Genomic DNA, 25,724 nt, shown 5'->3' on the forward strand with positions numbered 1-25,724 from the left:
ACCAGAGCTCCTTGGGAGTACCACTGATATTATTTCATGCCCTGTAGAAACAGTAATGATAGTCAGACAGGTGAAAAGAACAGTCTGAAATACTGACTGAATTTTGTTAATCCTATCAAGGAGTTAAATATTTTTATTATATTCCTCATCTCATCCAGGCTTCCCCTTTGATGCAAAGAGGTTTAATGGTTACTCTGACATGACTGATAAGTTTTATAATTACATGGAGTAGAGATTATATTTTATGTGCAGTCCTACCAGTTACAGTTAAGCATTATTTTTCAAGCAGCAAAGACTCGCCATCCTCTACTGCACACAAACTGGAACATGGTCTACACTTTCAATCCAACAAAGTCAAAAGTTGACTCAGAAATCCATTTCATTCTTATTGAATGATCTCTCATAATCCTTTTAATAAAAAGGTTGCAGTTTGTTTCCAAATTTTACTTGCTTCATTCAAAACAGAGTAAATATTTCAACTCAATGAGATAAATGGAATTGAAAATGTAAATGGTGAGTTGTTAAGGTCTATAACTAAGAAATATCTTCAAGGAATCTTGGAAAGGAAAAATAAATGTGCGAGCACATGGCAGAGGAAACACTGCACAGGTACAATGAAGACAAGCTGGCAGGGGCCGAGACATTAAAACAGAAAGAGTAGAGGGTAGAATGAACTCTCTCTGTAGTTCTGAATTAATGTATTGAAAACCAGAACATGCCAAGGAAGGAAGGGAAGGATTTTAGCTATACTGTGACCCAAATGGCACTAGATCCATGGGAGTAGGTGGTTTCAAATAAGGGAAGAAGGGACAGGCTTTGTAGTTTTATGGGACCAGAGCAGACAGGCAACACCCTTGGCTTTCAACCAAGGAAGAGCAAAGATTTCAATTTAAGATTGACTTTCCCATTTTCCTTCAGTGACTAGAGTACTGATTTGCTTTTGAGGTTTAGGACCGGCAGAGCCCATTTTGTCTGCTTTGCTAGTTTTGCCGTTTCCTTTAGGACATAGTAAGATTTCACTTTCAATGACTTTCAGCACAATCTTAGTGTTGAGAAAGTGAAAGAAGAAGTAACTGGAAGAAGAAAAGAGTAAAATTACAACTCCACTAACCTCAGGGTTCAGATTGCTAACCAGCAGAACGGAGTTCCCAGCCCCAGTAAGGCCGGGAATGGCAATCCGTCCTGCTGCAGCCGCTGCTGCTGCTGCTGATGGGATAGCCAAAGGAGCAAGTGCTCCGTGAACATTTGGAACTGACAAGCCTGGAAATTAAAGAATATTAACCAGTAAAGAAATTAACAGCATGTACTCTAGTGTAATCAGCCGCACCAGGAGGGAGAACTTCAAACCCCACCTTTCTTAAAACATGCATGTCTCCATTTAAAAACAACCATTTACTCTAAGAGGGACAGGTGCCTCCAATTCTGGTGCTGCTATGCAGGAAGCAATTCTCAGTTTTAACAGTTTATCTGCTCTCTTGTGGTGCCTGGTGCATACCAGATGCCTCTGGAGGCAAACTGGTTGGGATTAGTATTTGCTGTACTTCATAGGCTGCAGAACTGTCTCAATGCAAAGCCTTGATTTTGTGGGTGCAGGAAAGGTACTACAAGCAGTGCATTTTTGTAAGATTTTTTTCCAACCAATGCATGCCACAAGTGCTTCACTCTTTGACCATGCATCTGATGAAATGAGACATTGTACATTCCTGTCCATTATTCACTGCTCCATTTGAGAAGGATTATTTTATGTACAGGCATTTCCAGGGTGCTTACTGCAGCATCTGACACCTTGCAATGTTAAGCACATCACACAACCTCTACAAGATATAGCTTTAAATCCCTTTAGGTGACAGAGATACTAGTCTAATTAAACACTGTTCATAAACAGTATATACCCATCTAGGTGGCCTATGCATAACCCTGCAAAATGCAACATCAACAAAGAATTAAGAGCCAAACAGCTTGGTTTGTACCCACGTTAACCCACTGACATCTAAATTCTGTTTGGTTGCACTGCCTTCTTAGCTTTATGACTTAGTCCAGAGCTTATAATAAGTAAAAGCCCAAAGTGCTTAGAACTTGAAGCTCAGAACAAGGCACCTACTACCTAAAAACTGACACGTTTGAGAACAAATGGTTGATTAGGCTTTTTCCTTATTATAGCACATGGATCATTCTGATATCTGCAACAGAAGAGCAACAAAGTTGAGTACCCTGCACTGATTTATCATATTAACTTTATTCAGCTGAAATATTTAAAACACAAAATGGAAAAGTAGTTTCCTGTTTCTGATTAAACTTTCAGACAGGTGCTATAAAGCTGAAATTTGAGCGTCGATGAACTACCAAACGTGATACTTTTTTTTTTTTTTTTTTAAATCAATTGTAATTGGCAGTTTTGGCATATGTGACATTTGTCCTGCCCTTTCCTTCCCCCTATCTAAATAGCCTTATTTACTGCAGCTACAACTGTCTAGACAGATTACTTCAAGGACCTTCCATTCCCAGTCAAGTACCATTTTTTGCAGATCATCCCATTCTATGTTCTAGGATCAATACTCAAAATATTCATCTCCTCTAAAATGTTCTCTAGCCCAATTACTCCAAGAGATGCTTACTGAACTGGCTGCTTGGTAGAAGTCAGAGCTCTGTAAAGGGATTGTTTTTAAAGCAGCCAGCCAGTGACATGGACTAGCTAAATAATTTAAGTTTATTACTAAATACAGTACCTGCAGCTTGAGGAATTGCAAAGGTAGGAGGAAAACCAGCTCCTGCATATGGAGAAGCAGAGATTATTCCTGGAGCACCTGGTAAAGAGAGTAAGATATTAAGTCAGTGAATCTTGTGCCAGACAGTTTCACTTCAGAGAAAACCAATACACGTCTCCTCTGAGATATCTGCACTTCAAGATAAGCACTCACTTAACGGAGGCCAGAATGGAAAACCATCACTTTTGGACATAACAGGAAATTAAGAACTGCTTCTAACCTAATACCATTCACAAGTTTTTTTCTAGTAGTCTCACCACTGAATGATTAATGGTGTATTCGGGGTTTAGTTTGGAAGGCTCCCCCCACTTTGAAACAGCAATTAAAAATTAACTGTTCACCGCTCTACACACTTTTCAAAAGGCTGCTGTTTTTATCTATGTTGTATCAACCTCAAAACCATTTATTAAAAAAGCCTATAGTATAACCAGGTCTCAGGCACTCAATATCAGTGAGAGAACAGCAGGTGGCACTAACAATACAGAAAGCAGAAAAACATCTGCAAAGGCCGTCTGCGAAAGAATAAGGCAGGGATCACATATGCAGAGCACTTGTCTTCCAAACACAAATACCTTTAGTGTTCCCTACTAACTCAAGCCTTTTCACACCTCAAAAACACTAAAGGGTAAAGTTGTTTAACAGACTCTCTGTTGGATCAAATGGAAAAATCCATCTTTGAGTACAAGAAACCTGGCTGTTAAGCAAGACAACCTGCAGATAGCACATGGATATGGAAGCTCCCTAACTATGTAGGATTCTGTGAAACTCATCATATTCCATAGGATTTCTCACCAAAAGCAGCTGCCATAGTCTGATCAATAGAGGGCTGGCTATCCCCAGAAGGTAGATCTGGCCGTGTGTAATCTCTGCTCTTATCGTTGTTGTATTTAACATTGAGGCTTGTGAGTTTTGAGAAGTCAATACGCAGTGTGCAACAGGCATTGTAGATATTTTGTCCATCTAAAGACTGCAAGAAAAGCCAGGGAACATTTACCTTGTTGGAGATGCATTTATGCTGAAGAACATATATGAATATATGTAGAGTTTAGATTATGGTTTGTATGAGATGGTTTGGATAAGGATGGTCCTGCCTCAGCCCGGGGTTTGGACTAGATCAGAGTTTCTCAACCCATGGGTTGTAAGAATATATGAAAGGGGTGCAAACAAACTTTAAAAATGGATTCTCCTTTAAAGGAAAAAACCATGGGAAACTGTGGCTTTTCCTTTGCAGGCTGTCAGAGCTCCCATCTGACACACACGCACACACACACATGCACGCACACACACGCACAGGCTGGGACTGGCCGTTGATGTTAACACATGGGTCCCAGTACAAAAATGGACTAGATGACCTCTGGAAGACCATCCCAGTGCTACGTCCCTTCGATTCTATGACTAACCTGAAGCAAAATGCCAAGTCTTAGACCATGCCATATAAACCAAAGCTAAGTAGCACACTTAAATAACACATGCTACAAAGCTATTTAACTGCATCCTATCACAATTAGTTTAGTCATATTTAAATGCAACTTTCATGGTTGAAGTGTATCAACTGTAAACAAATGCCCACTAAAGTCAAAGGCTGAACATGTATAATCAAGGGCAGAATATGACTTGGGAATATCGTACTCTGTATCCAGCATAACAACAGGCGTCTCCTGTTCCAACATGAAGCACTCTGATTTACAAAACTGTCCTTAAGAAGCTCAATGCATGTGAAATCTGTAAACAAACTCACCAGTTTGGCATGCTGTGCACTCATAGGGTCAGCATATTGCAACAGGGCCTGGAACTGGTTGTTCTTGGTGAATGTAATTATTTTCAGCACTGTTCCAAACTTAGAAAAAATCTGCAAGATAAAGAGTTTGCATGCATTACTTCTAATAGCTGGATCTCTTACAAATTTAAACAACTCAATTTCTCAAAAATGAGGAACTGCAGACAAAAGCAACTATTAGCTTTAGTTTAATTTATATGCAATGGGAATTACATAAACTCCTTAAGACTAGTTCAGTAATTCGGTTCTCTTTCATCACAAAACTTGATTATGTTTTTTCAATCAGACTGCAGGCACCATTTAGAGTACTCGTACATTATAAAATTAAAATGAGAACAGAAGAGCAATGTACAAAATTAGGATTTCATTAAAATATGGGGTTTCAATTATATTCTGATTGTGTTAAAGTGGTGGATTCCTAAAATGGCTTTGCAAATTCAAGAAGTTCATCATTTTATCCCTTCTCTTGCTTAAAGCAAACTGAAGCCACGTTAAGAGGAATGCTTTAGCAATTTCCTTGAATAGTTATTTCCTTAACCAGTGGGATGGGAATAAAATCTGTCATGCTTTTATTATGTTAAAGACCTGTCAACTTGAAACAGAGGCAACTAACACCCTTATGGCAAACATTGTGAAACTGGATTCTTCACAAGAGATCCATCCAAACCATTCTTTCAATAGCACGTAAATCAATGCAGATAGTTAATGCTAGAACTATTATGCTTTGCCCCACTCACATTGCAGACTTATCAAATCCCCTGTTTTTGCTCCAGACTAAATATCCCTAGCCTTTCCTCATAAATCATGGTTTCCAGGTCTCTAATAATTATTGTTGTTCTCTACTGGACTCTTTCCCCAATCTGTACACATTGTTTTTGCAATGTGGGGCTTGAAATTGGGCACACGATTCCTGGTGAGGCCTCACCATTACTGAATAGAATGACAGAATTATATCCCTTTAATTTGCAAGTAACATACTTATTAACACAACCCTGTACACACCTTTGGCCTATATTCCTATACCTATAACTTTACATGTACTTTCAAGTGCAAACAGAAACACTGACCTTAACCTGGGACAAAAACATAACTGCCTCCCCAAAAATGACAAATTCCAAAGGGGGCTTGGACAAAGCAGCACTACCCCATAAAATTATAGCAGTCACTTCTTCTATACTGTTCTGCAAGGGGCAGTTAGACACCTCATTTTACCTGATGCAGGACATCCAGAGTGACAGGATAGAAAAGGTTTTCTACAATGATCCTCAAGACAGGACTCTGACCAGCCATTGCCATTCCTGCATCCACTGCTGCAGCAGAGGCCGAAAGTGCCAGGTTTCCAGACTGGACAGAGTTCACTGCTTGCAGAGCTGCCTGGGCACGCTGTGGAACCAAACATCCTGTTAGGTTAAGTCTCTTGCTGATAGAAGTACAAGTTTACCAAGCTTCCTACATGCACACTACTATAAAAACAGGAGAATTGCAGACTAGAAATCAGTCACAAGTTTCCTTACACACAGCCTGTTAACATAATACTATGTTATAAAGTTTGACAATACTTGTACACTACTAAGCCAATAAAAGCACTGCAACATAAAAATCCACAAACTGAAAATGTACATGCAAAATGTGAATTGCTTAAATGGAAAGACAGCTAGCGTTTATGCATGCTGTGTTTCAGTTACTGCTCTCTTTTCAGTCTTAACTACAATCTTATTCAACATTTGCTAGTGCAAGGTTTGATAAAGCATCAAGACTAAGCACCACACCCTAGGATACAAAGTGTGGATCATTAGAAATATTACTTGTGCCTGTGCAAAACAAGTGGAATTCATACAGTTATAAACTATAATTGTTACTGTTATACTGGAAATGCAGAGATCAGGTTGGCAAGGAAGACTATAATACAACATGGAGAGAGAAGAGAACTTTCCTATGGGAGTATAGACCTCTACCTACGTGGAACAACACACCCAGTCCCCAAGGACACGCTGAATTAAGCCAGAATCAAGACGTTTGTTATGGTACTTTCAAGTGCTCTGTTTGAAAGTATGGCAAATACTGGCACTTTAGGACTACTAACAAAATGCTGAACTTTAGATAAGCTACAGAACCTGACAGAACAGAAGCATTGACTGGTTTAAGGCTTACTATTTTTAAATTTAAATTTAATACTTAAAAAAAAAAGTCCATAAAATGGATAGTAGAGCCTACCCCCTTTTCACAGATTTTTTTTTTACCCTATTGATAGAACTGGACTGATATCAGAACATGCTCACTATTATTGTGTCAAACCCCTGTTTTGTCACGTACGCCAAGTACCAGCAATCGATTTGTGGATTATTAAAGGGTATGCTCCTGATGAAAACCTGGATTGCAAAAAGGAGAGGAGGTAAAAATGCATTAGACCTGATAAGCAGGTACAGTTTACCTAAAGTCACTGACATTAATTAAGACAAGTGCATTCTGAAGGGAGAGCAGTCTGCCAAAAAAGGGATGGTGTGGAAAGAAATGGACTCTTCGTAGAGTAACGCTTGAAGAGAAATACTGAATTTGAGCATTCAAAATAAGTGATGTCTACCCTGCATCAAAAGGTGAATACTGCTGCTAACATACTGCACTCTGATGTAAACAGTACTATTTCCTCCTCAGTGTGGTTAAGTTTCTTCTGTTCAAAGTCTCAAAACATATGGCTGGTTATAAAGTATCTTTTCCATACCCACAGAAAGTTAAAGCTTACTCAAGGTCTTTGGGTATTTTTTCTGGAGGTGTAATTGAGACTTTGACTCCAATTTTACCTGGGGATTTAAAGTGCAATCACTAGTTCTCAACCTAAAAAAAAGTTAGGGTTTCCATTTATATTCACTTTATACCATACCCCTACTACTTCAGCTGATAGAGTAGGTCATCTCTCCTGGCCTGCTTGAGGTTATAGTGGAAAGTACTACTTACTTGAGAGCTGCACCTTAAGCTTTTCAATAGTTCTACCGGTTCAGACAAGAACCGAAAGTTATGAACAAAGGAAGGAAGCAAGATCAGAACCATGAGATTCTAAGGCCCAATTTTCTGTGTACTAATAGGACTGGAAGTAATTAAATTCTTAAGTTATCATGCCATAGAAGCTGTCACACGTGCTCCCAATTGGCACCTTAAGATCTTAGGCTAGACAAGAGGCTATATTAGCATGTCAGTACACAGAGCATAAGTAGTGCTTTGGCAGCTGTTTAGATGGACTGTTGTCACACAGCCCAAGACCAGTGTATCCCCATTTCATAAAAAGTGCGATATACAACAGAGCATAAATTTAACCACTTGAATCCTTTCAGTTACAAGACTAGCGGGCCACTAGCACCAAAACTGAAACCAAGTAATAGCTAATGAAATACCTAGGCAGTTGTATTAAATGTGACAACATAAAAAATAATGACTAACTGCTTGGTTTGGAGAGTTGTCCGTTTTGAGCTCCTTGTGGTTGGAGAACTGAATGTAGATGGGCTGGCTTCGAAGGACTGGAGTGACTGTAGTATAGTAATTTACCATGGTGTTGGCTGCTTCCTCTGTGTTCATTTCTATAAAAGCCTGCAAGTACACACAAGTACAACATGTCTAGGTTATTACCAGAGCAGCTTACACTAGGTGGTAATTCAAAAAGCTGGATGGTGCCATGATGCAACTGTAATGAAAGGATCTTCACTTTGAGAAAATATAGCTGCAGTTTAACAAGAGGTAGTAGTGGGTTCCAAGTCTACTGTATTTACATAGTTTTCAGAGCCATTTGCTTTTACAAAATGCCAAAGATTTGACTCTAAAAGGCTTGTTTTTTCGAGGAGACTAATCCCATTAAAAACATGCGAGTTTTCATAGTGCAAACTCAGCTGGGCATCGTGGGGAGGAGGGGTGAAGGAAGGAGAGAAGAGGGTAATTATGAAACTCATTTGCAAGGGTGACAGTGACATGAGCTCAGGCCAAAATGCTATCCTAAATTTCAGCCTCCTTTTAAAATTGTTTTCTTTTGCAAAGCCAAATCAAGACCTAATTTTTTATATTTTAACCTCAGCAGCTGAATCCCCCCACTAAAAGCTGCACACAATGACAGTGTTAGATGAAACCATGTGGGTTCTCCAGAAGTGTTATGCTAGCGTAAAGCTATGGAATTGTGCATTATTACATGTAATGTAGACCATTCCTACTTCACTACTAACCTGTAAACCTACTTATTCTTTTGAAAAGCCTTACGATTTTGCTCTACTTCCAAACCAGGATGCGAGTGTGTAGCAACAAGTCATTACTTTATGGTAAGTATGTTTGATGCATTTTTTTTTTAGTGCACCAACTAAAAGAGATGAATTAATATTTATCTAGTGTTTAGACTATATAATCTACATTCTATATTTCATGGAATATTTATTTAACATTCTATGTTTAACATGATTTGCTTCTTTGCTTCTTAACTTGTAATCCATAATGCATTCCTTAGCCCCTCTGTATTACTGCATACTTTCTATATTGATCAATGGGGTCTTGGCACCATTTGGCCTTGTTACGTTCAGCAATAATACCCTTTAACTGCAAAAATTAGATATCAGACAAAACCAGAGGGCAAGCACAAGGCCAGAGTGTGCCAATTCATACCATTCTTCCTTAAACTACTTACCTGCTTTTTACAACTTAAAGCCAATTATAAAGTAAATTATAGATGATGACATGCAAGTAAACAGCACTCAAATGCCTCACAGATCTGAAAAATACTACTCTGTATAGCTCATATGATCTCAAAGAGCAAAAGTTGCATCAAGGAGTTAATGGCTCCCAATATGGCAGCTGCTTATACTATATAAGCACCCCGTGCCTTGTTTACTCATACTGTGACAACAATTTCCACCAAACCTCCCATATAACCCCAGTATTCAGTTGCTGGGACAGTACCTGATTTTTTCCTTTCAACATGAGAAGATTGGTGACTTTGCCAAAAGGTAAGCCCAGAGAAATTACTTCTGCCTCTGTGACGTCACTGGGGAGTTTGCGGACATGGATTACTCGTGATGGGACCCCAGCACTTCTACTGTCACCTTTGAATTTTTTGCTGTCATTTCCATTAGCTGAAAGAGTGAACAACACATTTTAACAACAGCATCACAGCATTTTTCACAACCACTTTGCATTCATCTTGCCTTGCTCACTTAGCTTTCATTTATCGGGTAATTTAAATTCTAGGGTCAAAGGTAACCAAATTAGGAATACATTATTTTGCCCATTTTTCAAAGCTATATCCAGGATCTGAGCGACACAGCTGAATGCCTAAACTCTGGAATCACAATTTAACTCTACTCTTTTAAAGACTGGTATAAACAAAGATTTATTTGTGCTCTGTAGAGTTTAAGTCACTTCTGTTATTTTTCACTTTGAGCACCATATTCAATGGTGAAGCTGCTTTTGAGGTGATGTCTTAAAAGGGTAGTAGCAAACAGCAAGCATATGGCCCCATATTTCATTGCGAGACTCCATTTGTTTAAGTGCAAACGTTTCTAGCATAAACTGTGGGGTCTAATTTCTCGCAGGAACATCTTAGCAACTGCCCTGTGATACCCATCATATTCATGCTGCTAGCCCTCAAGGACATAGGGCAGCAGCTTCTCACATTCAGCATGGTCTTAAAATCTGGTCAGAACAAGCACTGAAATGAAAGCAGAGACTATGAGCCAAGAGCAAGTCAAATAAAGCAGCCCATCTAATTGTACACTCAGTACTCAAGGTGGACTGCTACTTTCAAAAAAAGTGATTTTACCTGCAGAAGCAGAGTTGCTGCTCATGATAAAGGGTCCGTTAGTAACACAAGTAGAGAAGAGTTCGTCAGATCCCCGCTAGAAAAGAAAAAAGAAATAGGGTAAGTTGACAGCATTTTACTGTTTAGGTATTTTGAGAAATGAAGCACAATTCAGATATTAGGTTGGCAGGCAAACTGAGCAGAAAGGTAAAAGGTTAAAAACCTGAAAGCAGCTCTATTATTCATGTGCTCATATGAAGTGTTAAAACAAAATGGTGTGTCACATCCAATCAGTCCAATATACAGACCTTTATACTGCCCTGTTTAAGCCAACTATGAAGACCCAAGGAGAAGCACTGCTCAACTGTGCATCTATACCTGAAGTACGTGCCAAACCTAGATTTGTGGACACTGATGAGGAGGCAAATTTTTCATCCCATCTTAAGTTTAAGCAACAAAGCAAAACTGAAGTCATATTGGTAACAGCATCAAAATAACCCACCCTTCCCAGCATTCATTAATAGAAAAGTAGATCAAGATTTTGTCTTAGATTATGAAGAACATGCCAAAAACCTCAATGTTACTGGTAGTTTATGCCTTGCTTATTAAGCTGATTAGGACCATAATATCCAATAATATCACTGTATGGTATCAAGTAATACACAAAAGGATTGTGAGGCACCATTAAACAAGATGTGATGCATGTTTTCCAGTGACAAGGAGATATAGGTTAGAGATAGATTAGGAACTGAAAAAGCTAAATAAAGTATAGTTTTTCCAGTCATTTGATATTCCCACGCTATAACCTTAAGGAAATTCCCACGTTATTTTATTAAAGTAAAAGTCCTGCCACATACTCTATCTAGCAAGAGGGTATACCTTCAGCATACATTACTGCAGCCACTTGCCTGACATCTTATTTTCAGCCTAAGAATATGCACCTTAGGTGCAAGGGTAAAATAGAAGTGCCAAATAGCACCTAAATCTACATAAAGTAAATGCAATGGAGAGTTGTACACTATCGGTGTTTAGGTCTAAGAACAGTGAACTCGGACAAGACTATTCTTAAATACAGATGATATTTCTTAAAAGAAATGAGTGGAGAGTGGTCTCCTGTTCAATCTAGGTGGTACCATACACCATAAATGTAATCACATCCAAATTAACAGGACTGAGTGTGGAACAACCCGTTTAAAAGATAAGACAATCTGCACAGATTAACTCAATGCTAAGATTTAAAATAAACAAACTGCATAGATCTATAGAGATAACAGAGATATAAATATATCTATATTATTATATATTACATAGGAAGGATCCAGACTTCCTTCAGTGGCTTTAAAAAGAAACAAACAATTTGGACACAGCTTCATGCAAGTTGCTTTAAGACAAACAATTTCTAATAGGAATGGCATTACTGACAAATTTAGAGGAAGCTTTTTATAATGCCACTTTCAGTAACTACGGCTATTCACACAAAGGGAATGAGAAGAGCTTGGTAATTCTTGCCCATCCTGGGTCACCAAAACAGGTGGCAATGAATAATGTTAAGTATTCATTTGATGTAACAATTCCCTGGGTTATGATAGGGAAGGTAAAACCATACAATATATTATTTCTGCTCAAGTCCACATTACTTAAGCAGCATTTGAAATTAAGAATGTATTCTGAAGGCAAAAAAGCCCAAACAAAACTTCACATAGCCTCCAGTTGCCAGCCTCTCCTATACCCATATTAGTGCATGTAAGTTTAAAAAATAATTAAATGTTTTTAAACGTAAAGTTAAATGGGCTTTGGTAGCTTTAATTTTATTAATGCTAAAACTGTAGCATAAGAAGAGTTTCAACACTAAAAATCTTTAAAAATTATGCTAAAGGCTTGAAAACCCATGGTGAATAAACTGGCTAATATAAAGACATTTCTTTAGCTGCAGTTCCATTTTTTACTTGCCCTACACCTGAAATTTCACTCAATAGAGACTTCCTCAAATAGCTCAGAACCTGAGGCAGAGACTAAAGAAAGAGAGAAGCAAATGAGAAGATTGTCCTGTTTTCAAAAACCTTGATGAAACCATACCTTCTGCTTTGTTACACTCTCAGATGACTAGAAATGCTCTCTCTTACCATGTGCTATCTAGTGACAATTGAGGTAACATTATCAGTTTAAAGGACAAAAGCTCCCCACTCACTGCATCAATGAGCAAGTTAAAAAAAGTAGGTCACAAAAAGCTCTGAAGTCATTCAACATAATTTTACAGCTGCTTGGATCCTGAATTACTTGTTAGTTCACTTGGTACCAAGTTTTAAAGACAAATGCAATACTTGCATGTACCAGACAAAATAAAAGTAGGGCAGGCTCCCAAATTGTGGTCTTTAGGCCACTGGTCACCTGTAAAGTATGTGAGAGGTCTGTAGAGTTCACTGATCACCTGGTGCCGTCACCTTGCTCCCAGCCAATCAGCAATGCTAGAAAAGATCTTTAGAAAAGATTTTCAGAAGTCTTCCTAATAAGTATTTGCCCACATAGGCAAGTACTGTATTTACTACCAAGATGCTATGATTACAAGAGACCAACTAAACTGCAATACTCTTCAGATATAGCACACCCTGTGAAAGTTAGAGCATCTGAACCACAGTAATTGAAAAGGAAAAAAAAGTTAAATTCAGAAAAGCGTGAAAATATGCATGCTGCCTTTAACTTAAAAAACTGCATTTAAAATAACTATGTGATTTGCATGAGAACCTAAGAAGTTCAGCTGTACATCAAATAGCTATTGCTACTTGAGCTTTTCATTTTTTTAAAAGAAGTTGGGTTATGTTGATTGATTCCCTAAGGTACTTTCAAATGCCCATTTTAATTCAAATATGCTTTTTAAGAGAGAAACCACTTTAATGACAATCAATTGGTCTATGGAGATGCACTGCTCATACTGTAAACCCTCATCATCTTACTTATAGAAATGGCAGAATGAGCCACTTATCTGCCCACTGTGGGGGACAAGGAGAGAAAACCAGAAACTGAAAACACAAACATTTGTACCATGATGGAAAGAATTTAGGTTCCCCTAAACTGCCAGCTTGAATTAAGTTTCCCTAATGCTTTTAAAAGTTGCATTATTTTCTCCTTACACATTTAACAATTCATTGAGTTCACTTAAACTAGGAATGTTTATTGCTGCTACTTTTCCACCACAATTCAGTTTTGTTTTGTTTTTTTAAATCAAAGAACGTAACCTCACAAATCCACTCCCCTGTTATCCTCAAGACAGTCTCAGTTGCCTGCTGTGACCAGAGCCAGGAAGCAGAAAGGGAAGATTGTTTTACAACAAAAGCAGCAGCAGTTAATTTATAAGCTTCCCAGCTGGAAATGTGTGGAAAAAGAGAGGGAGTACTGATGAGATTGCAATAACAACAATTATGCTCAAGACTCATGGATAGAGGGAAGCTTTACTGTATTAATATATTACTATACTATTTTATAACTCCTCTCATGGACACTCAGAGCAAGAGTGACCTTGTCAAAGAAGTTACAGTAGTACGAACTATGGCTATATTGCACAGAAACACTGGTAAAATTTCCTTGAGCAAAAATAACTAAAGTCATATAAAGCTGCATTCAGAAATACTGATAAGGATCATCTGTAACTGTTACCCCTGGCAGAGCATAACCAGTAAGAAAAAAAACTGATAAATTTTACAACTAGATTTTTTAAAGTGGTTTCCTTTCTTAAGCATAATCTTAAAAAAATTAACAAAAATTAGTAGTTAATCCACTTTTGCTAGTGGCAACTCCAACAGAAGCCTGTATCATTTGCCTGTTAATTGCACTATGCCTTCCTTGCAGCCTTTAATCAGCCCTTTTCTGCATGTGTTATGGAGGCATGATAGGCCTGATGCTGCACCACTTGCCTAAAAGTGGTGCATCTAGAGTTGAACTGAGATTTGTATTCTGTAAAAATCATCAAAAGAAACCAGGCAAACCAGTTTAGTTCACTTCGAAGTTTCCTCTATTAAAAGAGTGAAAGGCAAGATGTATCCAAAGCCCTGAAGTTTTAGATCCAAGGAATGCAGATTATTTTTAAAAAGATAAGTGACAATGGTGGACTACTGAGTTATCTGAAGGTTCAGGAAATGCATTTACATTTTACTTTTAGAAGTCATTAGAAAGCAGAGGAAGCTGATTCTCTGCTTCTTGTAGGTCTTATATTACAGTCCATTCTTCCACCACTAATTACAGCACCATTAATTTTTATACTGCAGTTCTCTCCCTGGATTACTACTGCAAAACAAAAAAACCCTCAGAACTATACTCTAGTTAAACACAAAGAGATCTTCACGCCGAGGTTCTTGTCCCTGCTGACAGTCAACAATGTCACTGTGAGATTTAATAAATCATGGTCTTTATCTACCTGATATTTTTTTTTATGACAAGTAGTGTCTATTTTTATAGGAGACTGCCCGTCTGAAAACATTTTCCCATTACAGCTGCTGGCATCATAGTTCTGCTTTTCGTGACTGCAGAAAACACAACGACTGTATTTCAATGCAACGTTGACAAATTCCAACCAGAATAACCTTGTTTTTGTAGCCCAGAATCACTGGTGATTAACAGCATCATAAATTATTAACAGGTAAAACATAGACTGTGGCTGTTGCTATGGCAGCAGCCTGCTTTTTGTCTACTACACCCAGAGCTACAGGTCTGTTGCTCTAGTAGTTGCATTAATTCTCATATACGCTCATGTTCCAAGCAGCCTAGTTATAAAATACTAACTTCAGAAAATCTCATCCTCAAAACATCCACAGAAAGGAGAAGTTACTGCATGAAAAATATAAATTCACATTTGCAGAAGTAAAGATCCACAATTCTTCAATTCTTCCTTCCCCAACCCAGAAAAAAATGACTCAAAGGCCTCATCTTCACCAAGGAAAAAAAGCGCTGAAGAATCTAGCAAATAGTCCAGTTTGTAGTTTTTCCCCCAATTTCGCAAGTCAAACAACAGGTTCCTGAAGTCATGTCAAAAATAGGGACCACCTTGCCGGCTAGCTTGACTTTGATTGAAAGCACACCCTGGAGATGACATGCACGAAGGGGCCTCCTTTGTCCTAAAGCACAACTACAGAGCCTCAGTTGTTCCTATTTCTCATCTACTTTAAATCTAGTCATCCATTAAAAATTAATGTATCAGATGCACTCTGCCTGTGGAAAGAACATGAAAGCAATCTGGCCCAGGCAGACTGTTTCCAGGTTCACATCAAGACTAAAGCCTGGTGATGTTCAAGAGGGGCAGCTAATGGAAGCTCCAAGTACCATGTCCTGCAAAGCTACTGGAGAGGACGCCTACAGTACAGCTTTGGTAAGCATTTAAACAGCATATGAAATGCACAACCCCATTAATTTCAAGTTATTACACATAATTAAACTTGTACTTCTACCATATTGTGCAATCTGATTTTGAAAGGAGAGACGCAGTTTAAATGATGGCAAAGGATGAAACAAATATAGAAAAGGCTGTCCTGCAGCTTAGTGCAAGTGAGAAATTGAGGTGTCCTTTTAGTGTTCAGAGTCACCAAAAGATGGGCACTTCATTTAGGCTTGAAAACCTCCCCCTCTTCCTTATGAGCTTACTTGAGGAAAAAACAACAGACATTACAAACTTTTTTTTATTCCATAAAATGTAAAAGATTTCCTACCTCTACCAGCAACTAAATGTTACAAAAAGGGAGCTGGGCACCCTACTCTGCCATCCCTATCAACAGGTTTGAAAACCTGGATATCTATAGTACAAGCTAAACAGCTTTCAACACTAATTGACTGGGTCCCTGGGGAGATTGTGGCTGACGGCCATTGTCAACAGGTCATTTTTCTACTAGATAGGAATTTTGTCCACAATCCTGGAGAAGTGAGCTGACCATTTTGACTTTTTGGTGACTCAGCTCAACATTCAACATAACATAGTTTATTTAAAAGGGATCAATAAAAGGATCTATATCAGTTAAGTAAGAAATTTAAATTATAATAGCTCCCCTGAGAGCTTCAGGTGGTCTTTTACACAATACAGGAAACGCTGTAAGCTTTTCAGAACAGTTACTTGTTATCACTGTGAGAACTCAAACAAGTCTGTGCCAGAACACAATTCTTACAAGTATACTGTGCTGGACCTACATGCCATTTAATGGAGATTTGGAGGCTTTCTTTGGGGTTTGAGGGAAAATTCTGGAGAGGTGTCAAATAGCTAGATTTTCTTTTAAGAATAGGAAAGCTTTACCTCTCACCTCCTCCTCAGCTACTTTAGACTACATTATTCCCCCAGCTCTTTCATAAGAAGATTCGACCAAAGGTCCAAGACTGGGATTCACATGACACCTATCCAGGCACTTTCCATTTTCAGCTATGTAGCATGTGTGCAATTTAAGATGCCCTTGGATTAGGGGTGCATCAATAGAGATTTCCAGGCTGATACCGATAGCTGGTTTTTAAGGAGTCGTATCAGCCAATGTCAATCCAATATGCAGCTGGGAAGCTTGGAGACCAGCGTTAGGCTGGCAAGTCTGCTGTGGGGGAAGGGGCAGATCAAGGCACCCATGGTGAGGGAGGGAATGGGGCTGGGGCAGGCGCTGCCCAACTGGGGTAGGGGGGAGGACAGAGCCACAGGAAGGGGGTGGCGGTTCCCACCACTGTGCACACCTCGGGAAAACACAGGGAGCAGGTGCCCCCCATATCTGCATGCAGGGTGAGGTCAGGCTTCTGCTGCGGGCCGAGGCTGCACCAGGCTCTTTCTGGTGGGGGCTATGCGCATGTACAGAGCATTTATCAGTCACACATCAGGCAAAAAAAGCCAATTGCTGATGCTCTCAATTTGCCCTATGTCGGAGTTGATCCAATATGGGACTGATGCCAGATCGAAAGCCAAAATCCACACACAGAAGTGTCTGAATTACTAGTGCACATGCAAGACCTCTCCCCCTGCATACATTTTCTTGATATTAAATAGGAAATTGCTGTTAAGAGATGCTTGCTTCTATCAGTAACCTGGAGGCAGGCTGATCAATGTCACAAGAAAAACAAACATTTTAAATGATACCAAGGAAGAAAATGTTAATTGTGATGCTTGTGAAAAATGTCCCAGAAGAACAGCTGGAGTATACAACTGCTTCCTTGTTAGGTTAAAATTTAAAGAGAAAAGCAGAACTTATTCCTATTCAAAACGCATGCAAAGAGTGGAGTCTCCAGGTTGATGGTGTGCCTCAGTGTAGCACTTGAAAGAACTCACATGACAAAACAAAACATTTATCCTTTGTTTTTTTAATGCTTTATTTGAACACAAGCTCTCACTGAGTTGCAGCCAGGATCATGAACCATCTGTTGGTCCTGACAATCAAACCAGACGCTTTCTGCTTCATCTGAACTCAAGAAAATAAGTTTCTGTTCTCTGCATAGTTACTTACACTGTAGTTTGCCATTTACCAAATCAAATTTGAGAGTCTCTCTACAGTTCCTCAAAGCAAGCTTAATCTAACAGTGGGAGCAATGCCTCTGTACAGTTGGTAGCAGGCGTGTAGATCTAGGGAGTTACTGGAGTGCACCAGGATCTTCCCTAGGCTGGAAAAACATGTTTAGGATGGGTTTCAACACAGACAAGTGCAAGGTGATGCACCTCAGGAGGAAAAACTGGCACCATACCTACAGGTTAGGGAACTCCCCTCTTGTCAGCACGGAGGCAGAAAGGGATCTGGGGGTCATCACTGACTCCAAGATGAAACATGGGCTGGCAGCGTGGAGAGGCAGTTAGGAAGGCCAACCGCACCTTGGCATGCATCCACAGATGCATCTCGAGCAGGTCCAAGAGGTGATCCTCCCCCTCTATGCGGCACTGCTCAGGCCGCAGCTGGAGCACTGCATCCAGTTCTGGGCGCCACACTACAAGAGGGATGTCGACAGCATGGAGAGGGTCCAGAGGAGGGCCACTCGTATGATATGGGGACAACAGGGCAGGCCCTATGAAGACAGGCTACAGGACCTGAACCTGTTCAGCCTCCAAAAGAGAAGGCTGAGGGCGGATCTTGTGGCCTGTTATAAACTAGTCAGGGGGGATCAGCAGGCATTGGGGGAGTCACTGTTCCCCCGAGCACCGCCAGGAGCGACCAGGAATAATGGTCACAAGCTGGCAGAGGGCAGGTTTAGGTTAGATATCAGGAGGCATGACTTCACGGTCAGGGTGGCTAGGGTCTGGAACCAACTTCCAAGAGAAGTGGTGCAGGCTCCTACCCTGGGGGTGTTTAAGAGGAGGTTAGATGAACATCTTGCTGGGGTCGTTTGACCCCAGTATTCTTTCCTGCCATGGCAGGGGGTCGGACTAGATGATCTGCTCAGGTCTCTTCCGACCCTAGAAACTATGAAACTAGTGTTTGTTAGCCTCATTTGAAACAACACTCAGGACCAAGTGCCAATATTGACCAGAATGATTTTATGTTGCTGAAATATTAATGCAATTTAAACTGTATACTTGTCTGGAATTTCCAGTAGGGGCCTGTCAGTTTCATGCTTTATTTAAAAACTTGATCAATGCTAGGGTCCTCATTATGGTCAACCATGAACCTAAATTTAGAGACTGAACTGCATCCACAGTAGGCTGTCAAAGTATTTACCAGAATCTAAGAAAACGGTTGGGAAGGACCTCGGGGTGGGGGTGGGGGTCATCTAGTCCAATGGTTTTAAACGTTTTTTTCCCCCCACTTGTGAACCCCCCAAAAAATTCAAACGGAGTTGCTGACCCCTTGAATGGTAAGTGTGGGTATTTGTATACTTCTCATTGATCACAGTAATCTTTCATAGGCCCCTTAGACAGTCTGTGGACCCCCAAGAGTTTGTGAACCACAGGCTGAAAACCACTGATCTTAACCATCTTATACCATGGGTTTGGACAAGGCAACCATCTTAAACAAGTGAATGTGTAATCCATCCTTAAAACTGTACAAACAACCCTCTGGGCACAACTACCAGGAATACCTGAAAAAAGTTACCTAAGCTAGACAAAGCTGCAGCGGTCAGCATATTAAAGTACTTTATTGGAAAACTTGAAGGTGTTTTGTGCAAGCTTCTATTTTTTCAGTATTAAAAAAAAAAACAAAAAAAACAACCAGAATTGTTCAAAAGTGAATGTTGGGCCCCTAGCATAAAGCAGCCTGTAGTGAATAGAAGTCTGTAATGTGACTGCTGCTTGAATTCTGTTAGGGGTACAGAAAATAACTTGCTCCCCAACGTCTTACTGTAGAAGCCTATTCTTTGCCACCTCTTTTAGCAACACCATGGCTGTTCACTGCCTCTGTCCCTCTATAAAACCTGAGATCCCTACTCTATTTTTGGCTCCTTGCAGAGAAAGACCTTTATCACTGGGTTTACAAGGAACCCACTGAACCTCTGCACTTTTTTAACCTGCCCATCTCTGACCTTCACACTCAGAAAAAACTAGACGCAGCTACTATGGAAGCACCTTGTAAAACAAACCTGCCCTTTGAATGAATAAAAGGTGTGGCCATTTTAAACAGCACAAAACACTTGAGCTGAAAGTAATCAAGTAATGCAGCCATTCTGGCTCCACAGGGCAGCACACACCCAAGCTTTATGATATGCTGTTCCCAACTCCCAAGCTAATTAACCACTTTGTGACCAATACAACAATGTTAGAGTGCTCCAACAGCAAAGCTATGCTTTTACAGCCTCTGATACACCCTGTATAAAAATACTGCTTTTCTCTGGGTCATTTAATTTGATACAGTGACTTGCCTTGCTTTTCCAAATAAGGAAATACCTTCAAGGTATAGTCTTAAGAAGCTGAACTAGAATGTGCATTTAACACAGTAGTAAAAAGGCAAGTCACATCTGCTTTGCCAAGTTGCAGAAATCCTTAGGAAAGGATTTCTAAAAATGAAACATCTGCTATGTGAAAGGAAAGACCAACTTCAAATTATAATCAGCTAAAAGACAGGTCACAAAGGATACCTGTGAACTTGGAACTAGATAAAGTCACCTTTATACGCTAGTTTATGCAGATGCATGATAGAACCAGGAGCTAGGAAAACCCTCAACCTCAAATTTAGCCATGGACACACTCTGATGCCATGTGACCAAGGCGAACTCTTACAAGTGTTCCTGTATGAACAGGGTTTACATGACAGGAATGAGGATCTATTTAATAACTGTGAAACATTTTACTTTGAATGCAATAGCTGATGAATAAAGAAGTCCAGCTTTCAAACTTCAAAACAAATATTTTCATTTATCCATTTCACCAAGTGGACATCTTAATTGGATTTCCTGCAAATCCCATCCAGGGGAAAAAGTTACAGTAGAGTTCAGAGCACAGATTAAGAAAGAATGACTAGATTCACACAGCTTATTTGCTTGCACATAAAAGTAAAATAGCAATTTTTAGTTTAAGCAAAGGTTTAGAAGTGATTTGAGGTATGCCTGCACAATTCCCCCAATGACAGGTGAGTTTATTCTATTAAGACTCTTAGTTACAACCTATACTGTGAGGTGCTGAAGGGATAATACTATAGTAGTATTATTCACTTCATTGCAAAAAAAGAGAGAAAAAAAGAAAAATCAAAGAATATTCAGTGCCTGCTCTCACATGGGTGGGTGGTGGTGGTGGTGGGGGTCTTCCATTCCCTAAAAACTGATAACCTACTCCTCAGTTGAAGACATGGGAACATTAAAAAGTGAGGGGTTGGGAAAGGGATGGATGCAGGGAAAAGTCAACTGAAAAATTTAATTACACCCAATCACTAACATGTATTCCTGGTGTACCTACTGTAAGACATGTTACCACTCCTATTGCACATACTTATTTGCCTTGGGTTCTGACTGCTAATGTGGATACTTGAAAGGCAGCATAAACGCATGTGGCCTACATGTGTGATCATGCCTGTAACAGAAAATCCACAAGAGCCAGCTTGTTGCAGCCTTTGAACTAAAGCCATAGGAGGGACTGGAATTTCCTCACCACATTCTTGGCCTGCTGCCTGAAGCCATAATTACTGTTCCCATGGCAAAGATCCTGGCTTGGCCACAAAACCACTTCTATGCAGTCAGCCTGTAAGACACTCCAAAAAAACTTCTTAATGTTTGAAAAAAGCAAAGTTAACTTTTCAAGTGCCACACTTTTCAGCCACCAAACTATACATTCCCCTCCATTTTACTTTATGGAGCTGTCTGCTTAGGCCTATGCTACAGAATTCCCTAATGTTAGACATCTGTACAGGAATTAATTGAGAATGAGATGTAACAGCATGTTCTTTGCTCAAAGAACAGCACTTTAGTATAAAATATGAACTATCATATATTAGTCTTTATTACAGTAGGGTCTAGAGGTGCCAACTGAGATTCAAGGTCCCAGTGTATATCCCTGACAAAATACAGTTCCTAGTCCTTAAGAAGAAACAAGGCACAGAGAAATTAAGGGACTGACGCACGATCACAAGTCCAAATTCAGAGCCCCAGCACCAAAGCTATCTACCCTTCCTTTTTAGATAGGAAAAGTCAGTTAAAGAAGAGGGAAGTTGTAAGGGAATCATATGTTTGGGTTGCAGCATTATTTCCAGCAGGGTCTCCTGTGACTGGAAGGCTCTGTACATGAATTAATGAGTTTCCCAAGATAATCTTTTTAGAATGGCAGAATTTGAAATTCAGTTGCATTTCATACATGTTTGAAGCCCTACAATACCTACTGAGATTATCAAAGAATATAAAAAAAATAAATAGGCACTACACCATTCAGAATGAATAAATGAAAAACAGTTCATGTGCAAATATACCAGAAAAACAACTGGAGGTCAAGCAAATTATTGTGTTCTGCCTATGGGGCTGGATGAAGTACAGCGCACCATTCCAATCCAATTACTGACTTAATCACTTAAAATAAATGGTTTAAAATCCAGGATTGCTATATATGAACTTGGACAGCTTTAGGTTTAAGATTTAAAAGGAAACCTCAGAAAAGTATTCCATAACCCTTCTTTCCACTTATGTTTTATGTAATTTTTTCATTTAAATACTCCTCCCCCCGCCAGCATACTAGTGTTTGCCATTATGGCCATTTAAGTGGTGGGAGGGGTTAATCTACAACACATAGGCCAAGCTAGCACACAACCCCACCCCACCTGGCCCCCTGCTGCTAAATTGGACAGCCTTGTTTTAAATTTAGGCATTTCCTACTGTACTAACAAAATGGTACATCTTTGTTTCTTGAGCTGAAGATCATTTAAGCTTATATAAAACAGAAAGAAAACCATTACTACTACTGTCTGCTTGTGCATATTCTGAACGAATAAGGTGGGGAAGGAGAATCAAATTTTAAAAAGTTACAATACTGATTTCCAGCCTTCAATGTCTCAGTGTCTACAATTTAGGGTCCAAGTCCATAAGCTTCCTTTAGAGCACAGCTTTCTGGCATGGATGCTACTGTTGGCACTTATTTTATCTCCAAAGGAATCCAATTCACATTTTTCACCGTTTAACCTATAAAATACATAAATCACAGTTCAATTGCACTGCTAGAAGAACAACTGTTTCAGAAAGAAAAGAAAAAAATCAGTTAATTTATAAAGTGATTTCAGTGATGCCCAAAGGATCAGATTTAAAATGCTGCTGCAAAGAATCACTGAAAATTCTTTCAAGAAAGACATTCAAACTGAAATGCTTCCAGGACCTTACAGAAACTTTCCTCTGCATTTCACTTAACCCAATTACTGGGAAAAAACATAGGAAGTTAGCACGAAGTGAAGGCAATTAGTAAGAGCAACTGCAAAAAATACAGTTCAAGACTGCCGCCAGTCAACTTACTTACCTTTGAGAAAGTAAATTTTCAACTTAAAACCATTCATACAACATATGACTGAATGGTTTTTAAGACTTAATGGAAGTACACATTAGCAAGGAATCAGAAGGCTCTCAGTGATGCAGTAAGATCAGTAAAGGATTAAAAAACAGCAGTAGTCATAGAATACCACCTTCTCCCTTGCCCAAAATGGACTTTAGAAGTTATTTCAGCACTGTATAACCAAGTACTTATCCTAAAATGAAATCCATGACCATTCAGGTCTATTAAGGTGCACTATTACAGAACATACATGAAGTTCTATTATGTAGCCTGGAGTGGAATGTACATTTCAAGCGCAAAATACTAATGAGTGCCCAGGTACAAAACTATTTTCAAAATATATTTAAGCAAAAAAAAAAAAAAAAAATCTTACCCTTTTAGGTTATTTCAACACCCCCACCCTGTTTTGCTCTTGCCACTTTTTAATACTTCACTTGGCTTCCCCTAAAACATTTGCCTGAGCTGACAGGAGGTACCTGTTTCTAACATATGCACTTCCTCCTCTTGTTCTATTCTACCTTTTCTGATGTACTCTTTGTTCAATTTGAAGAAGTTGCCAAAGTGCAACTTCCTCCAGTCCCCATTTTAGACAACACAACATGCTCTCTTAAAGAATTAAAAGACATGAAAAGAGGTAAGAGGTATGCATCTCATATGTAATACCATATCCTGATTTCTTCCATTTTTCACAAAGACTGATGGATCTTCATGCAGCTTTGCTTTTATCTACCTAGGAATCTTCTTATGGCTTCAGAATCTCAAAGCATTTAGCGCTACTGAGGAGTCAAAGAATTTTAACTGAACATGTGAAATAATGAGACTGCACTGCTCAGAACAATCCTACACCAGTAAGGTGATGGATGGACTCTATTCAAGACCATTTTCTATGATTCAGTTTATACTATATAAACCCATCCCCATTAATTGTCAAAACCCAAGTTTCTCCTTCCTTCCCTATTAAGCAGCCAGGCCACTCATTCAAAGGCAGTCCTAATTGCAGACAAAGTACTCCAGCAGAAACATCACCAAACACTTCAGTGCTTTTGTAGCAAAAGCTCTTAATACATTGCCATTAGGAATACGCCAGTTATAGCTTTCCCATACAGATATTAAAGAGAACACACATCTCTATCTGTCTGCTGCTGGTCACAAGTTTCAAAAGACTTTAAGAAGACTGCTTACAGTCAAAGCATTACCAATGTCCAGTTCTGCACCTTTGACATAAAAGAAACCATGTTTATTGTGAAGGCATAGCTTCCCCGCTAAGTTTTTTTGATTTGATGAAGTAAAAATTAGCAGTAGTATATCTATAACTAAGCAAAGCAGCATACTTTAAGCCTGTCTCACCAAGACTACCTTAATCCTTATTCAATACTTAAATAATAAGCTAGGCAATTTGGCAAAGAGTTAAATTTATCTTCAACTCTTTTGAAGGGTGTACGGGTCTGTGTGTACATGTACATGTGTGGCATATCCTACCTCCAGAACATTACCTAAAATATTCACAATAAACTAATGGGCTAGCAGTTTTCAAAAATGAGCTTTGCAGTATTGATAGGGAGGCTCCTGCCAGCACTTTGAGTTTCAGGGCTAGGTCTGGCATTATCAAAACTAAAAACTAGTAGGGTAAAGATCATATTTATTATAGCTCTAAGAGATAAGAATCAACAGGCGAAATGTTCTTTTTTTTAGTGGCAAAGGAAGTATTGCAACATCTAGCTGGACAGGGAATCCACAGAAACACAAAGGAGGTTTAAAATTATCAAATAAATTGACCACCAGTTTTTTTTTTCTTCAAGAAGCACTGTCTATTATATGGATACAAAAAACAAGCTTATTTGGATACAACTTGGTTTTGGTGGGGAAATTTTGCTTTTAACATAATATAATTTTGTCTAGCACTTGCAAGTCTCTTCATGCAGCAGGGTAAAAATTGAGTTATAAACTTAAGTCTAAGCATGATAAGTTTTCAAAAAAAAAAAGTCTTTTGACTAAAAGCAACTGATATACAGTACCAGAAATAGACTGTTTAAGACTGAATGGCTAATCCTAGTAAGCAAGCAGCTCGCACTAAAACTAGGTCAGATGCTGAGCAAGTGTAAAAAGAGAGAAAAAGTGAGAAGTGCCTACCTTTGTACCAACTGTTATATCTTGGACAATGCTGTAGAAAAAAAGAAAGAAAGGGATTAAAAAGTTAGATAGGTTTGCCACAAATATCCAGCATAGTTTACAGCAGTAAGAAAAAAAGCTAGTTAAAGTGCAGTTGTCTTTGCAAGTGAGCCAAGGACAGTTTATACAAGGGGAAAAATATATTAGATGGTGGTGGAGACCCAAGACCCAGCAGTGCTAGAAAACTGCAGCTCTTCCACCTTCTACAAGGGAGCTTTCCCTCCTTCACCAGTGAACCAAAGAAAGGAGCATACAAGGAACAGTCTAGTATTTAATGTAACCAGCACAGAACCGAGTTCCAAGTCAGTACAAGGACAGAAGTGTCAAAGTAAGCTCACTCATCCCTTTTCAGCACTGTTGTCAGCC

The 25,724-nt window shown here is 39.2% G+C and overlaps 1 protein-coding gene across 2 annotated transcripts in view; it reads right to left on the reverse strand.

Moving 5' to 3' along the window:
- Nucleotides 1-25,724, reverse strand: part of PTBP1 (polypyrimidine tract binding protein 1) — a 38,449-nt gene that overhangs the window by 7,688 nt on the left and 5,037 nt on the right. The window contains exons 2-10 of one of the 2 annotated variants that reach the window (XM_090027834.1): nt 25,320-25,350; nt 10,328-10,403; nt 9,469-9,641; nt 7,975-8,121; nt 5,755-5,925; nt 4,504-4,614; nt 3,558-3,732; nt 2,727-2,804; nt 1,112-1,260 (exon numbers count right to left, since the gene is read on the reverse strand). In XM_090027834.1, coding sequence (XP_089883960.1) covers nt 1,112-1,260; nt 2,727-2,804; nt 3,558-3,732; nt 4,504-4,614; nt 5,755-5,925; nt 7,975-8,121; nt 9,469-9,641; nt 10,328-10,403; nt 25,320-25,350 — 1,111 coding nt within the window. The remainder of the gene's footprint in view (nt 1-1,111; nt 1,261-2,726; nt 2,805-3,557; nt 3,733-4,503; nt 4,615-5,754; nt 5,926-7,974; nt 8,122-9,468; nt 9,642-10,327; nt 10,404-25,319; nt 25,351-25,724) is intronic. The other variant, XM_090027835.1, reaches the window with a different exon arrangement.

Source organism: Crocodylus siamensis, chromosome 14 (genome assembly GCF_052110815.1).
Source record: "Crocodylus siamensis isolate JL-2025a chromosome 14, ASM5211081v1, whole genome shotgun sequence".
NCBI classification, from domain to species: domain Eukaryota; kingdom Metazoa; phylum Chordata; order Crocodylia; family Crocodylidae; genus Crocodylus; species Crocodylus siamensis.